Source organism: Lolium rigidum, chromosome 1 (assembly GCF_022539505.1).
Source record: "Lolium rigidum isolate FL_2022 chromosome 1, APGP_CSIRO_Lrig_0.1, whole genome shotgun sequence".
Taxonomy (NCBI): domain Eukaryota; kingdom Viridiplantae; phylum Streptophyta; class Magnoliopsida; order Poales; family Poaceae; genus Lolium; species Lolium rigidum.
The window spans coordinates 324,495,056-324,513,547 of NC_061508.1; the positions used below are offsets into that span (position 1 = coordinate 324,495,056).

Here is an 18,492-nt window from a genome sequence, read left to right on the forward strand (position 1 = left end):
CTCGACATCCCAGAAAACCTTGTCAAGCCCATCAGTGAACTGAGTATTGAGGATGAGAGCCTAGCTTTAGCTGCCGCCAAGACTCGATCCCTGCCTGGTTCAGGGCACGACGAAGACGGATTTTGCTCGGATCCGCACAGGGCCGGCTCTATATTTTTCGATGCCCTGGGGCGACGTCGACAAAAGGGCCCCTTAACACCTAAATATATATTCGTATAACTAGGTATATAAACACTATCATAATACCCGTACATTGCAACATACACAATATTATCGGCAATGAGCGATGAACTCATGCGCAATAGTGAGTGACACTTCAATTGTGTGGTTGATAGTGATCTCGTGCAAATAGTCCATTGTCATGGAGACCTACTGTGCAACCTTGTTCGTGCCAGGTAACATTGTCAACGTTGATGTTTTAGTTATATGAAAATGTGGTGGCGTGGCGACACAATTAGTATTATGCGATCAATTATCAAGATTCACACTCTTGTTTCCTTTATTAGGCATGTTCGCCAAATATATACTCTAGCATATATTCCTTGTTAGGTGGAAATTGAGAAATTTGATTGACAAATATGGCTTGTAGGAACTAATACACATCAGCCACCCTTAAAAAAACTGATATGCATAGCGTCTATGTGTCGGACAACCATGTGGGAGAAACAATCCAAGTTCAAGTCCTCTTCTCTGATCCAAATTCTTTCCATAACTTTCCTTAATCTAGAACGCTACTGGAGTATTGTTTGAGGGCAGCATCAAACAATGGAGCAGCACGGCCGGCCCAAGCACCAGCACAACAATTTCCTTTCGGCTCCCGAGCCGAGCCGTGGCTAATGGTGAACGAATTCACATGAAATTGTAACCCTAGTTGATGGATTAAACTATGGATTAGATGAAGGAATGGACAACGGATTAAGTCATGGACTTACAGTAAACAGGGTGCATGTCGGCGAGTCGTGAAAAGCAGCTAAACAGGCTGCCGATTGGGGATGGAGCCGCGCCGCCTGTGAGATGAACATGGCGACCAAACGAGTCGACGAACAGTCGATCGCTCGTTTCTCCCGATGGACCGATCGGTTCTATCGGTTGCGTGGCACTATGTTTGTTGGCTACAGAAAGGCCCTGATCGTTGAAGTTCTTTCAGTAAGCCTGTTCATTGAGCATTTGCCACATTTTTTTCTGCCCATAATAAAAGAGAAGATGCCATCTTGGGCCCCCCTCTGGCCTGGGCCCCAGGCGGTTGCCCATGGTGGCCATGGGTCAGGGCCGGCCCTGGATCCGCACGCACGCCTGAGCAACACATAGACAATTTGATCGCCGCATATATACTAAAGATGTAGGGAAGCTGGTCTTTTGGTGGGATCATTTCAGTCCAACGATGGAACCAAAAGAGTGTACGCTGCCATTGCATACCTCATGTTTCGCTCCCAATTTAAAGTAGTGCTTGATTTTAATCAGGCTTTTCCAGAACGGAGAGGCCCCTTGCCCTGTTCCGGAGAAGATGCCAATGGCTGACTAGTATTTAGCACGTTTCGGTCTATAAAATATTATTGATGCATCTTATCATACATCGAAATAAATATTGCGCCCTCTATACATCTAGGACCAGAAAAATTCGCATGCCTTTTAATTTACAAATCCAGCTAATAATAGTGTAAGCTAATTAACCATGGGATTATATTCGTTTAGGTTGCATGCATGCGTACATGCTGACCTATAGCCATTATTTGCAACCATTATATATGCCACTCTTCCCGCGCTAGCTCCTCTTGACTCCTGAGGCCAGCCTCGCTTACATACCCCTCCACCAGTCTCGCTACCGGTGGCCGGAGGAGGAATAGGCTAATTATTCCGCGTGCCCGCTGGCTGGCCGAGACCACCAGCCACCATGGACGCCGCCGAGGCTAAGCCAACACCAGTAACGGTCACGCCGTCACGGCCGCGCGCGCAGCCGCCGGTGAACCCCTGGTCGACGGGGCTGTTCGACTGCATGGAGGACCCAGGCATCTGCTGCCTGACGTGCATCTGCCCGTGCATGACGTTCGGGCTGATGGCGGAGATCGTGGACCGGGGAGCGACGTCGAGCGGCGCGAGCGGGGCGATGTACATCGGGATGGGGGTCATGACGGGGTGGGGGTGCCAGTGGATCTACACCTGGTTCTACCGCACCAAGATGCGCGCGCAGTACGGCCTCCAGGAGACCCCCTACCCGGACTGCTGCGTCACTGGCTTCTGCGAGCCCTTGGCCATCTGCCAGCAGTTCCGCGAACTCAGGAACCGAGGTTTCGTCATGGACATCGGTACGTGCGTGCCTCTACGTTTGTCTCGTGTTGAAGAACCCAATCCGTGTTGACACAGTTCTAAATGCTAAATGGTTTTCGTACGTGCAGGATGGCACGCGAACATGGAGCTGCAGCAGCAGCAGGGGCGTGGCGGCAACGCGGCCACGGTGCCGCCGGCCATGCACGTTGATGGAATGACCCGTTGATCGATGATCTAAGTTCTGTGCTAGCTAGCTTAATTAGCTCTAGCTACCAACCTGTCGGATCCATACATACCTATAGTCTTTGCTAGCTAATGGTAAATCGCAACGCTGCTTCTTGCATGCACCTCGCGGATGCAAGGAGATTTATCTTTTTTGACGCCGAGTCGAGTAGTAGTTCATGTTATCATCACGGGTTCTCTGGTGTGTAAACTGCAATTCAAGGACATTTAGATATAGTCAGATGCACATTTGTCTTCATTATCACTAGAGGTCAATATGAAATGTTTCCACTATAGTTTTCGATGCATCAGCTTTTAGGAGCAAAGATAATAGTAGAGTCAATTGACAGCTACATTTGATTGCCTTGCCATCTCATCCAAAACCCATGCTCAGATTCTATCTCATCTAGTTGGCGAGGTTCGGAGGTCGATTTATATGAGTCTCCGCTTCGATTTATATGATCTAGTGATATCTCACTTAGTATACACTACTGGTTGGGGCGCCCCATGGGGCGCCTCCTCGCCGTACAGCGGCTCTCAAATTTCGTCCCAATAGCAGCCATATTTTATTTTGTGTGTTCGTCTTTTTTTTCCGCCACTCCTTCGACTCCAACCGCGTCCCAAATGCCTCATCAAAACGAGAAAACCACAGGTTGATAGAATGGTATAGTAGGTTTATTCCTATTAGGTATCCATAGTCTATCAGGCTGTAGAAAAAGCAAAAGTTACATGTTACATCCACGGTCCATGATTCTTCTGCTAGTGGTTACAACATACATGCCTACACGGCTACACACAGCTTAGCTTGAGTTTTTTTAATGGATGTGGATTAATCTGAATCTGCCTTAGTACTACCTCTTACAAGAAAACCCATCGTCCTAGCCATACAGTGGCAAGCCCAATCTCATCATCCCAATCACTGCCCAATTTTGTTCTCTGTCAATTCCTTTTTGCCGTACACTTCGGTCGATTCTTCAAAGCATCCGTCGCAGCTCTCTTTGTTCACCCTTCTCCCGCTGGCATGCCGCTGCCGCCCCTGTTCGGTCTTCAATGTGGATGCTCTGCTTCATCAAGTCACGGGAGGTACCTGTCTTGGACCTTGGCATGCCAATCTGCATGGCCATCTTTTCCAGGAAACTGTCATGTCCTCCCATCATCATTGATTAGTTCTGACAAAAGAGGAGCAACAGAAAGGCCTCGGTATATGGTGTGATTTCTAATTACGACCAAAATAGGAAAAAACTGAGTAGGCAAGAAGCATGATATCATAGTTTCATCAATCAAAGAATTTATCCTAGATGAACTACATAAGTAGTTAACAAGACGATAAGTATGTGCGAAACCTTTGTTTAATAAAAAATAGGTGTAACCCTTGCTAGCAAAAATTAGAATGCAAAAGAGAGCTGAATTCAACTCAATGCAAATATCACAACATAATGAGCAATAGAGGAAAGCAAGTTTATACAGTTCACATAACATTCTTCAATAATTGAACAATGTTGGTTTTTTCGGCCCAATAAGGTAAATCAACCCAAGTATGTGCATCACGAAATATGAAGTAGCTTACATAAAAAATAAGGATAATGCAGTGCTAAATTATGTATGGCACCATAGCCAACATAGATCCTTATTTCATCCTATTTACCTAGAATAATTAGATTTATAAAAGACCAATCATCGCCCTAATTGTGACACTCGTTGGCAGACTAAGGGGAGATCGCAGATACATCAAATCTATCTCGAACCTAAAAAGAGAAGGCCGAAAGGCATTGAAGAAAATGAATATGGTGCAAGACCAACTTAAGACAGTTAGTACAAGGAAATTTTATGATGAAACAGGTAGGAGCTCACATTCCTCTTTTTTTTAGAAACTTCATTATACTCCGATCTGACCTCCATCCAACTGCCTTGGTGTTCATAAGCTATATTGGTAGAGGCAACGATCTTGCACTGTCTTATTGATCTCTGAATACTCAGGAGTGTAACTATCCTAAACATTGTACACAATGGAGACAAATGCTATGGATGTAGCCTAAGATGATAAATGTACAGTATGTAGTAGATTTTCTCAAATAGATTCTTATCATGTAATCGTTTAACAATACTGCTATTACATCTCCTAGCAAGAATTATAGATAAATTGGAAGGAATGTCAATGTATCAATGTACCTATACTATGTATGTCATTCTTTTAATGGACGAATGAAAATGGTTAGAGCAGCAAAGCATACACGGTTCTCACATGAACAATAGTTACCTGAGCTTCTTTGAAAAAAAAAAACCATTTAAGGAAGACGTACACATGTGATTGGAACTATCTCAAGTATCTGATGGACATGGCAAGACAATTTGGGCATTGTTAGAGATATAGGAGCAGAAGCACAAAATTTAACAGAGTTAATAGTAGTGGAGTTAGAGTTTGTCCAGACCTGATTGCCCCAGAATCGATTTATGAACAGAAGCAAAATGTTTTAACAAAACCTGGTCAATAAGCAATTAGATGAACTCAAATAATTTGGAGTGTTGCGCGCCTCCCAGGACGGTTTTTTGACCATATCTAAATTTGGTTCTTTGTGTCCTATGAATCAAGCACTGATGCAATAACAACATTGTATACATTCCTTCAAATGCAGAAAAAGGAAAACACTACCGCTATAAAGTCATAGTACCCTGACCTATTATTTTTACCCCTAATTATGAGCTATAATAGAGAACAAGAATCATGATCAACATGATTGTTCAAGAAGAACCAAAGAAGCAAAATAAGACAAATAGGTTGTACGCTGCAAGGAAATAGTATGTAAGAAGACCTTGTCTGGTCTGTAATAATTTCTAGAGGATCATCGGGCGGGTTGGCAATGAAATGGAAGCTTAAATCATCGGAAGCCATTTCTTAAAACTTTCTTGAACTTCAGATCGCCTGCGAGAAAAGAAAAAAGTTAGATTCTTACCAGAACAAAATTTTCTTGGTGGCAGGTTAACAAATTTATTTATTATAGGAAGAAAGTAAAGCAGATAGTCCTAGAATAGTATGCAAATAGAGCAAATATTTGACCAAATTTTCATGAAAATAACATGTAATATTTTAGCTTAATTACCTCAATAGGAAGCCACCTGAATTCCAACGAATTGAACATGCTCATGCAAACTTTGCTACACACAGTTTCTGTCATGCGGATCTCATCAAGTTTACAGAGATATCATGAGGTTGAGTTTGTGAACATCGTCAGTGTAGATAGATGTTATCTTTAACGATGTTATCTTTAACAAATTCAGAAAATGTATGAGGCGTATGATACTCCTTACAAGGATGCTATCAAGTGATAAGTTCTCTAGCTTCTCAACTGATGCTGCTTCCATCGGCCAGTGCATGAATACCTATGGCAACACGTGGAATATGATACATTGAATGAGACATGAAATCCAAGGTCTATCCTGATTGGTTCATTTTTTTGCATCAGACATAAAAACAAACAGACCCATCAGCTTACCTAGTCTGAAGTTCTATCTGGTCATGCCAATTGGTTTCTTCCAGCTCGGATATTGCTTTTCTACAGATTTCTGCATTCAAAGATACCTCATTATCTGTTGTGTTTTCTAGAAATTTTACACTTCACCGATGCTACGCAGCCAACCTACAAAGTGACGATGCCACACATTTCAGTATTTTAAAGCTGCTGGAAAATTATTTCCTTATACAGTTAACCAAGCCCAAAGATTCACCGCCATAATAAGTGACAAACTAATTGGCGTGATTGCTCAGTTTGTCTAATTATACCGCTAGGAGTGAAAAACCTGTGACAAACTCACAAATCCATCACTAATTCTAATTAACAACAACTAAATATCACTTGAGCCATGGAAGAAAAGAAAACTGAAGAAGAGAGAGACAGAGAACTCACCACAATGACCACCCAACTGCACCCATAGGCGTGGCGGCCATGGGTTGCATTTGCTCGCCAGGAACGTGTGCTCGGAACGCAGCGAATTTACCGGCGCCGGTAGGTACATCAGTGATTACGTCATGCTGATGTCATCCATGTGTTGATTTAGTTTCTAAAAATTTGTGAAATATGTCTAAAATTTGTGAAACATGTTTGAAACTTGTAAAAAATATTTACTATTCAAATTATGTTTCACAAAGTTTCACAAGTATTGCACACGTATTTATGAAACTTGTGAAACGTTTTCTACTATTTAAATCTGTTTCAATTATGTTTCAGTTTTGTTAAAAAGGACATAAGTAGTCTCACCAATCTCAAAGCTAATCTATGGTAGATGACACTCCTACACATACAGTTGCCTTTAAAAATGAGTTTTCGCGTGTGCTCGTCTATGAGCATGTTTATGCAGTCAAAAAACCTGAAAAAAATAGATTCAGCTGTATGAAGCATAACAACAAACATGTAGAGGGCACTAACACAAAAAATTATATGCCCAAGACTTTTTGCATCAATTATTTGTGTGACATCAGTCAGCCTAAAGATTAATTTCTTGTACACATTGTACCCAGTACGTAGCAGTTAAAACACAATATATCATGCTCACTGGAGCACCCACATGGAAAAATAAAATTGTAGTTCATTACTTGTCTTGCCTGCATACTCTGAACGGTGTGCTACTCCCAGCTCTAGAGGTTCTTTTGTATGATCTCTTCCTTGTGTTTCAAGGGTTCCTGATTAGTCCCCTACAGAACTGAATTTCTGTTCTGACCCCAACACCGCGAGGTACTTGTCTGCTCCTAAAAAGTTGCTACTAATGACGAGTGAGTATTCTTGGTTGAGCAAGAACCCGGCGGGCAAGCTAGCAATTACTAGCATCAACCATATATGTATCACTCCATATGAAACACGCATGGTGGTTATGAATAATTCATGTCCACTTGACATACCTAGCCATACACCGGACTGGCATTTGCGTTTTTTTGGTAATTGGCAAGCTGGAGAAGGCCAGTACGCGCGCGCGCCACACCCGGAAGTAGCTAATGTAACGTAACCTCCAGGACGAACTACTAAAATGCATCTGCTCCACAAGGCCACGCCGCCATCTCCAGAATACAATCCGTCACTTGCTCCCTCGCGCGCGCGCCACCCACACATGAGCCGATCAGCAGCACCCACATGGCACAGCTCCTCCGCCACGGCCGCCGCCGCCGCTCCTCAGTGGAGGAACGAGGAGCTCGGCGAGCTGGCCGTGGCTCTCCACATTTCTCCGAGAGCGGCATTCGCCATCACCGTCGGCATCGTCGTCGCCTGCGTTGTCTGCGTGCTCCTGTTCTTCTGCGCCGTCATCCGCGCCATCGTCCGCAGGTGCGCGGACGTGCGCGCACGGCGGCGCGTCCACCCGGCGGACGACGGCGACCTCTGAATATTGCTCTCATCACGATGCGCCCCGTCCAGCTCGTGCCGAGGATCTGCAGCGGCGGCAGGGCGTCGACGTCCGTCACCGTCGGGCCGAGGATACGTAGCGGCGGAGGCGACGGTGTTGTCGTCCGCGCCGGTGCCTTACTCCAGCGGAGGAGGGGCGTCAAGAAGATGGTGCTCATGATCACCGACAGCGGCGTTGCGACGGCGGTTCTCGTTGGGGCCGTCGCAGAAGGCTGTCTCGTGTTCCACGACTGCGCCTACGAGGAAGACGACGAGGCCGGCGTCGACAGCGAGGAGGAGCTGTTGTCCGACGGCGCCGCCACCGTCGGAGAAGGCGAGATCTAGTGGGACTCCATGTTCCAGGACCTCAAGCCGACGTGAGAATTGCGTGATGATCGACACCTAGCTCGTCAGTTTCAGCAGTGGGTAGATCCATCATTCTGTTCTGACCCATCTCGTGTTCCTCGTTAATCTTCTCTTCCTGCGAGCATTATACCTACCGCGCAGTAGTAAAATCGTTTGATATTTCTGCATGAACGGGTTCATGAGTTCGAGTGAATATGTCTATCTACATGTTATGTCAGAATCTGAACAAATCTGTTTCATCCTAGTCAAATGAGTCAACCTCATATGTGTTACTCCAGCTTTAATCTTGATTGTATCTGAATTTCTATTTCGTTTGCATCTAGTTCAGGTCATAGAAATTGTAGGTCGGTGAAGCTTCGTCCAGATCGTAGAAAGCGAGATGCCTGCTAGCCGTGCCATATGGTGCGAGGTGAGATGCAGCGATGTCGTGTGAAACGACCTGTGAGTGGAGGAAGGAGAAGGCCGGCATGTCCAGTGTCAGCCGAGTGAATCGGTGTAGTTTAGTTTGCGTGTTACCTAGCAGAATCCAAGTCCCTTAGCCGGTCACGTGTTAGTGGCCAGTGTGTTGTTAGTGCGTGAGTGCACACAGTTAGTGGTGAGTGGATGAGTGGCCCGAGTGTTAAGCTCCGAGTGTTAACTTCATTCAGTTAATGAGAAATGTACACCGTGAGGGCACCTGCCAAAAATGTAGCGCTTATGTGCACCAGGGAGAAGTGTCTATTTGCAAAGCAAATTCTTGACTTCCTTGGTGTATGTGTGTGCTCGTGTGTTTTTTTGTTTTGTTTTTCAATCCCAGGTAAAAGACTTGCATCATTTCATTAAATAGGAAGAGAGTTTGACAATAAAGTAAAACCCAGGGTATAAGGGGACTACTCTCCCATTATTACATTGCTCAAATGTTTGCCGCCCGCGGCTATCCAAAGCCTGACCTCGTTCTTAATGAAGCTAAGAAGCACCGTCGTAGGGGTGGATTTGTTACGGAACACCCGCGCATTCCTCTCATTTCAAATGGTCCAACTAGTGAGCATGGCGAGGGATGCCATTGCCTTGCGGTTCGGGACATCATTACTTGACAAGCTAGCCCACAAAGTAAGAATGGATAGGTCGTGGTCCAATTGGCGGTGTTGATGGAGTCAAGGCCGAGCCACTCCTATATCACCCCCCAAAGCCTTTTGGAGAAGTGGCAATGGAAAAAAGAGGTGTGCCGCCATCTCTGGAGTTTGCTTGCAAAGGGGGCATAGACCACAATTGTTCCAACCTCGTTTTTCAAGAAGGTTCGCCGTCCATAGCCTATTTTCAATGGTCCACCAAGCAAAGAATTTAAACTTTGGAGGCGCCCAAGGCATCCACACGACCTTGTTGAAGATGGCAGACGTGGCCCCAAAGAATTGTGGCTTGTAAGAGCATCTCCAGCCGCGTCCCCCAAAGCGTCCCCCAAAGGGATTTGGGGCGCGCCGGACAAAAAAACCGTTCCAGCCGCGTCCCCCAAAGCCCATTTTTGTCCGGCGCGCCCCCATACGGTGTCCGGCGCCCCGAGCCCGTCCCCGTCCCACAGGGGACGCACCGGGGACGCCGGACACAACGAAAAGCGAGGCGGGGAGTGGCGGGGCAGACCCGTCAGCGGCACAATTAATTTTAACCTAACCGTCGCCTACCTCGCGACGGAAGTTATTGGCGCGCAGCGATGGTGCAGCTCCCACAGAGGGCGCAGCGACGCGTCCCGTCGCGCCTAGCTCTGCGTGCCGGCGTTAATGAGCGCCACCGCTCATCCGCCTCCCTCCGGCCTATAAGGGGCGCCTCCCATCGTCCCTCTCATACACAAACACTAGCGCCTCTCTCCCAAACCCTAGCCGCCACCATCTCTCAACAAGACTCGACGCTATGTCTGGTAGAGGCGGAGGCCGACCTCGCGGCCGCGGCCGTGGTCGTGGTCGTGGACGTGGCCGCGGCATAGCTGAACGCTCGCCGTCGCCTCCCACGCCGTCGTCTTCATCGTCGGAGATGGACGTGGAGCCGGACGTGCTGTTCGAGTTCGTCCTCGTCCTCAAGGGCAACCCGTGCGGCATCCAGAGGCTGCCGGACTCCTTCGCCGAGTACGTCGGCGGCGTACGCCCGCGCAAGATGCATCTGCGGGAGCATTCGTGCGGCTACTACCGATGGATCGTCGACGCGATCTACGACGCGCGCGGCAAGATGTACCTCAACATCGGGCTGGGAGAAGTTCGCGCGCCACCACAGCCTCCAAGCCGGCTTCATCCTCGTGTTCTCCTACTTCGGCAACAGGGACATGAGCGTCAAGGTCTTCGACGAGAGGCGCTGCCGCCTGGACTACCACGGCGACGGGGACTCCCACGACGACAGCACCGACGAAGAGGACGACTGATGAGTGTTGTTTCTTCGCAGCGAATATGTGCACGGAGGTTTCTGCCTGTTCGCCTCATCGGTAGAACCAACAAGGGCACCATCCTCCCGCTGGATTTTCCAGTTTAGGTGACTGGGTGTGCCCTCGAGTGTTCTTTCTTAGCAGCGAACACAGCAAACCTCCGATGCACGGCCTAGTTAGGTTTAGTTTATTTGCAATATTTTATATTTGTGTCCACCACGGTTCCAACTATGTATTAGTTTGTGGAAACCACGTTCCCAATTATGTATTAGTTTGTGGAAATTGAAATAAAAATGCCAAAAAAAGTATTTTAAATGTTTGGGGGCGGCATTTTGGGGACGCGGCTGGGGAGCGACGTCCCCCAAAGATGGCACGAACAAAACACGTCCCCCAAACGCTCAATCCGGCGCGGTTTAGGGGACGGTTTGGGGGACGCGGCTGGAGATGCTCTAAGCCGAAGAAGATGTGTACTCCCCATTAGTTATTAGGTTCCACACAATGGAATCATCAATATCTTCATCTAGATGCACATTGCTAAGCTCAACCCAAAGACATGGATTCATGAAGGTGGTTCAAAGAGAAGTTTGTGTCCTTCCTGATCTTTGCAATCCATGCCCCCCTTGCAAATCTTGCTTAACCTTCCATTTTTTCCTAGTGGGGGCCCCAAAAATTAGGGCAGCGATATCTTTGGGATTCCGACCATTGAGCCAAGGGGAGTCCCCAAAAGATGCAATATTATCATTGCCAATGGTGATTGTGGTCGAAGCATATAAAAGGTCCATATCCACGGAGTCACAAGGGTTGCCAAGGCCTACCCAAAGCTTATTGGGGTCGCTCCATTCGAACCATGCATGGCCACTGAAACCGGAGAGCCCGAGCAAACTTCTCGAGGTTAAGGAACCCAAGACCGCCAAGAAGAGTAGGTCCACACATCGCCTCCCAATTTATCTTGAACTTGCCTCCGGCGATCTCTTTGGTGCCGGGCCAAAGGAATGCACGCTTAATCTTATTCATGCTTGTGTGACAACCCGGCGGGACATGTAGAGGTGTGAGGTGGAAAGTAGCTTGCGAGATGAGGATGGATTTGATAAGAGGCCCAAGGCCCGCCCCATTGATGTTCTTTCCATCCAAGTCACCAATTTCCCTCCCATCTTGTCTTCGAGTGGTTGGAAATCCATTTTTTTAGTTGCCAAATCGAAAGCGGTAGCCCAAGGTATTTCAGTGGAAACGAGGTTTTTATCACCGGCAAGCCCATGAGCACATCATCAAGGTTGATGTTGTGGCACCGAATGGGGACGACCAAGGTTTTTTGGAAATTTATTGCAATCCTAGTGACTTCTCCAAACCTATGAAGAATTGTTGAAAAGTTTCGTACATCCTCCTCGTGTGGGGCAATAAACACCTCTGCATTATCCACGCAAAGCGAGGTACGAAGCACGGTTCCTCTTCCTCTAATCTTATGAAGTAGCTCATGGTGAGGGGCAAGCTCAAGAATTTGTTGGAGTGGGTCGATGGCGAGCACAAAGAGTAATGGAGAGAGAGCTTCTCCTTTCCTCAACCTCCTACCATGCTTGATGGGTAGGCCGGACACCCCATTAAGGACCCTCAAAGAGGAGGAGCAAAGCAATGCGATGATCTATTCGCGGAATTTTGGCGGAAAACCATGTCTTTTGAGAAGATCTAGTATGAATTCGCAACGCATGGAGTCAAACGCTTTTCAGATGTCAAGCTTGAAAAGGAGCGAAGGGATTTTATTCCTATGTAGCCTTCTTGCAAGGTTGGGTACATACATGAAGTTTTCATGAATACTCCTCTTCTTGATGAAAGCACTTCGGACATTGGAGACAATGTTATTCATAAGGCGGGCAAGACGGAGAGCAATCATCTTGGATATAATCTTCGTGATGGCATGGATAAGGCTAATGTGCCTATAGTCGGTGATGTCCTCAGCCCCTCTTTTACTGGCAAGAGAAGTGAGATTAGATAAGTAGAAAATACAAGTGGGGCTAAGAGATCAGCTCCAACAAAATGAAGTGAAAAAGTGCAAAAGTTGATGATAACCAGGAAAACCAAAAGTCAATCATATCTCACATTCAACAGATGACATCGTTATTGCTCGTCTATAATTGTATCTCGGCCATCCATACACAATAAGGATTGTGAATAGGAAGTGAAAACAGAATGGATACTTTTAGACTGTCTGAGTGACTCGAAGCTTGGTTTAGAGAAACCAACATGAGTCTATTCTGAATGAAGGTAAAAATTAGTGGAACCACCGGTATTTAGCACAAAGTTGAACTAAATACGGTGGACCCACTACGTACACCCTCAATCCAAGCAGAGCCTAATGCGAGACTTACATGCGTTTTTTTTTGTTCTGAGAACACTTACTGAAGGGAGGTGGAATTAGTTGGTTGGTTCAAATCTTGCACCATTCCGTGGTTAATCTCATAAGTGAGATTCCGTAAAAAAACAATATGTAGATATAGCATTGTTGGAGAGAAACAAGATATTCTCTACTATGTGTGTTTAAATATAAGTGTGACACATAGGATATGGGTAGAGGAAAGGATGAGCGACACTCGCCGGTATCCAACTATACGGGCTTTTTCTAGAATTTATTTCCTTCATGAAAAAAGACAGGGATGTGTTTTTGCTAAAACAATGTAGTTCTGACAGTTCTATCAAAGTTTGGTAAGATTTTGGACTAAGTTCATGAGCAAAGTACTTAAAAAAGTAGATACATTTGAGATGTATCAACTCCTCTAAGCTTAGCTCGTTGTTTGTCTTCAAGAAACTCAAAATAGTGGAGAAGCGATAAAATACTTCCACAAGAACTTACCTGAATTCCTGAATGAGAAGTAAACAATATCAAGTAATTATTATATAACGATTATAAAAAAGCATAAAGTACTAAGAGCGCAGTGTTCAAGATTTTATATAAGTTACAAAATGGTTATGACTGAGTAACGATATTTGGTAAAGATTAAAAGTATAGCATTGTCAAACAAAAAGTTATATTTGCATCTCTTTCTCTTTTTCTTGTCAAAGTTACTCGAAGAGGTCTTACAACCGTTCTTCACCATATTCTTTCAATATAATACTCATTATGTTGGTTGCAAACTAAATACACTGGGTAATGTTGTTTCATTCTAGTCCCTCAACGTTTGAACACTTAGCATAGAAAGCGACAAGTATATGTTTACTTCTCGTACATTGGGAGAAGATATCTAGTGCTACCACCTCTTTACATGCTACCGTGCTACCGTACAAAAAAAATGTATTTTATACGTGTCAAAAAATTATAGGAAAAAATGTGAGTACTCATGAAGCATGCCCCTACAACATCCCAAAATTTCATATCCAAAATCGACATGGACACTGAGAAACAAAAAAGAGAAAATCAGCATGAATAGTGCTACCTAGTGTCACAAAAAGACAAATCAGAAAATGACACTATTCATGCTGATTTTCTCTTTTTTCTCAGTGTCCATGTCGTTTTGATATGAAATTTGGGATGGGACATGCTTCATGAGCACTCATAATTTTCGTATAATTTTGACACGATAAAATACGTTTTTATACGGTAGCACCTAAAGGGGTGGTAGCACTAGATATGTTCTCGTAGCGTTGGCAACATGATAGAAGGAAATATGACCTTTTTTGTTTGCTTAAAAGGTTATATGCGAGCTCCAGGAGAACTTTTATTTGTATCTAAGCCTTAGGTGTTGCGTATATGATAATAGTAAGGTTGATAATATTATTGGGTTGAGGTGTATCATTGTCCCTTTCTGGCAGTAGTCAGACCACTTTATTTACATCATCATGTCTACACCGATGACACGTCCAATCTCCAAGGAGAATGATAATTAGCTGAATTTGTTCTTAATTGAAAATGTCCATCACGTAAGTGTGGCTTAGGTTAACGGCCCAAGCAAAGACAATACGATTCTCAAGTTTACAATGATCTACATGTAAAGCATATAGAGTGAAGCATTTCATTTATCAGTCAAGATTAGACAGCTCATGGGTTTTATTTTATTTTCTAGGTCATGGGCTCAAGGGTTCGTAATTTGCAATCTAGTCTAAATAACCGATCTGATCCTCGATCAAGACCTAGGTGTCGCGTCACAGGAGAGACGATATAATCTCCCAAGGACGACCCATGATGCGTAAGTGGTGAGAAACCCTAGCATCAGCTTCGTCAGACTTGCCATCCTGATAATTTATGCACTAGCCAACTATTACAAATTACTACTTGTAGGAAATTGTATATATGTAGCGTATATTCCATGCGCCACAGAAGTCACACACTAAATTTTATTTCTGTAGCGCATATCTATATGCACCACAGAATTATCAAATTTTGATATGCTCTACAGAATTCTAAAGAAAATAAAAAATCAAGAATAATAAAAAATGAAATAATCTAGAAAAAACTAAATATTTGAATTTTTTTTTGAGTATCTAGTAAGGGTGCGAACATATCTCAAATCATCCTCAAATTGCTCCAACGTAAGTATGCTTAACTTTTAAGTTCTATTTAATTAAGCTACCCTTATGCTAATGTAGTTCTTATTGATATTAGTATCATACAAACCCTCTTAAGCCAAGAATTTCAAAAGGAAAATTCAAAATTTTAAAAAATACAAAGAATTGAAAATTTCAAAAAAAGTAAATTAATGAAATAATTTAAGAATTCAAAAAAATTAATTTTTTAAAAAATATATCGGAAAAATTCTTAAAGTTCAAAAATTAGAAAAAAATCAAAAAATTCTAAAATTTCAAAAAATCTAAAATTTGAAATTGTAAAAATATCGAAAGAATATAGAAATTAAAAAATATTCAAAAAATATAAATTTTTAAAAACTAATATAAAAATATAAAAAATCCTAAAATTTCAAAACTTCGAAATGATTTTGAAAATTCTAAAAGTTTAAAAAATCTAGAATTTAAAAATCCAAACAAAAATTATGTGGTGCATACAGAAATACACATTTGTGTGGCGCATATCAATATGCGCCATAGAAATGTGTACTTCTGTGTCGCATATATTAATATGCGCCACAGAAAGCCTTAATTTTGTGGCGCATATTTTTTTATGCACCACGAAATTCCAACAATTCTATGGAGCATTTTTTTATGCGCCACAAAAATATTTGTATGGAGCGCGCGTTTTTAAATGCGCCACATAATCTATATCTATCTATAGTTCTATACACATTTTCCTAATAGTGTATGAACTAATGAAAAGGTGCAAAATAATATATTAACATTTTACATGTGTGTAAAGTACGTCTTCAAGATTAGTAAATCACTTGGTGGCCAAGACTCAAGGGGCCCTTTAAAATTATTAAATCACTAGGTGGCCAAGACTCTAGGGGCGTTAGGGAATAAGATGTGGCGGTGGAATCCTGATGCCATTGGAACCACATACGTTAGACAACGATAAGAGACCAGGCACACCCTCGTGTATCAAACTATAGCACACACAAACATTGTGGCCTCTCTGTCTCTCTCCTGGGTGTGCCACTGCCCGGAGTCTGGTCTGAGAGGCGATTCCGAGCTGGGTTTCCTAGACATCACGCCACCTTCTCATGATGGAAGACATGTAATTTCAGTTTTTTAGAACACATGTAACTGTACGTAACTTAACTGTCGTGTACCAGGTCTATGTCATGTACTGAGCTCAGCCAAGGTCTACCAAGAGGACAAAGTCAACTACAAAGCCCACTAGACCAAGCCTGGCCCAAACCTGGGTGTGTTCAGTGTATCGAGAGATGCCCCTATGTAATGTGAAGTTGAGTGAGTCTAGGGTTATCAATGATGATTAGCGTGTAACGCTTGTATTCTTCCCCTACATGGTGCTTCTCTCTCCCCTTTTGAACTCCAGTTTCTAGTCCAGATATGTGTATATGTGGTTGTATCCATGCTCTCTAGCTATTTGGTGTGTTGCCACTAGCGGCCAAGGATCGTTACAGTAACATCATATCATAACATTTTCCTTGATAGAAGATTCATCTTGATGATACAACTTATTGGCAAACTTGTACTTAGATTACAAAACCATGTACCTAATTAGTACATCCACCTGGTCCACCATAATAGACATGCATGCCATCATTGTCCTGCCCAAATTTATCAACTGTGTAACATGTCATCTTGCTACTGCTTGCAATGGTCTTTGCGCTATTGGGTGTAACATACATGTTATTCCCATCCACAATTTTAATATCTCTCACAAAAGCTGCTTTCCCATAACCATCCGAAGCATAATGCCCACTACCCATTTCAGGAAAATATGATTGAACTGTTGGGCCACTAAGATGTCCACCCCAAAATGCTATATTCGATTTATCCTTCAAGTGGTTGAAGATTGAAGCAGGCCAGTATCCAACTGCGGTCTTGTTCTTACCATATGCTAACCACCAGTTTGCGGTCTTTGGGTCCTATAACACATTAAAGATGATATATGATGGTCATGTAATATTAAGTGCACAAAATGGCAATGCCATTATTACACCAAAATATCACTAACATCTATGTTTCGTATTGTCTCTATATTTCAGCTGACAATTCCAATCAATATGCAACCTCCTTTCAGAAATAAGTGACTCAACTTTATATTGATACATATGTATCTACATTCTAAAATGCATCTAGATATATTTGTATCTAGAAATAGTTGAGCCACTTATTTCCGGTCAGAGGAAGTAGGATATTAGAAGATATAATAGAACAAACTAAATGGGGTCAATCAACATTAGTGACAGGGGTTATTTATAGTATGTGTAAATTGATAATTCAAATACTTCATAGGAGCAACTTTTCTTAATTTTTTGTTCCATATATTTCATCTAGTATTGATGGACTAGGGAAAACAATGTATTATTGCTCCAATTACCAGATTTGAATACATAATCTCTTCTAACATTAGAAAATCCTGACATGGATGCAAATTAGTTGCACATGTACATGACCCACATTGCATGCACGTAAATTAGTCATACGTTATTTAATCTTATAAAAAATACCTTAAACAAATCAACATGTATTTCATATTGAGCGCCATTATAGGTAGAAACTGGATGTATCCTTCCTCCAAGGACAACACTCGGACTAACTTGCACAAAACCAGGACATCGGTGATCCCAACAAGCATTGTTGTCCTTGCCATACTGACACAAAAATATACTAGTTAAAGAAGCTTATACTTGCATAGTGCTAATGCATAACGTTTGGGGTTGTGGTTGCTTATCCTTACCCAAGTAGTGTGAAATCTAGCAAAATCATCACCATGCAAGCTTGGCCACACCTACAAGGTGTGAGAGGACATTACCAACTCCGAGAAATCCCGTGAAATGTGTGCGCTAGTTTGGAATGATATGAAAAATACAAGCATAGTGTTTCTGTTACTTCAAATGTAACTAACATATGATGTTCATGTATTGTTAGCTAGATATATTTCCTTATGTAAATTATTTTCTTAAAATCATATATGAGCATTTATATTATAAGTAATTCCTTGGATGAATGTTTAAATTTTTGAAGTTCTCAACTATTTCTGAACATGGTTAGAATTAGGTTGATTGTACTTACAACAGATCCAGCAGCTATTGTTTCATAATAGCTCGTGTTCTCGTTATTGGACATCTCAACCCATGATGCACTAAAATCTGCAGTTTTTTCTTTCACTTTTGGCTCATAAACATTGATGGAAACATGAGATCCGTATATATCATCTACGATTTTGATACCTGCGAGCTACAACAAACAAATAAATATTAATTATTAGGGACGGTAAAGAGTAATCATATAACCACGAGGATAGTGGAACAAATGGATTTAAATTGTCCAAATAGCTATCACGTTGCTATAAAAAAATCATGG

At 43.1% G+C, this 18,492-nt stretch overlaps 1 protein-coding gene across 1 annotated transcript; it reads left to right on the forward strand.

Annotated features, from left to right (window-relative positions):
• The first annotated feature begins 1,891 nt into the window (after nt 1–1,891).
• On the forward strand, nt 1,892–2,491 carry LOC124662673 (cell number regulator 2-like). The gene is made up of 2 exons (XM_047200481.1): nt 1,892–2,303; nt 2,394–2,491. Exons 1-2 carry the CDS (start codon nt 1,892–1,894, stop codon nt 2,489–2,491), a joined length of 510 nt encoding a protein of 169 aa, XP_047056437.1.
• Nucleotides 2,492–18,492: the final 16,001 nt, after the last annotated feature.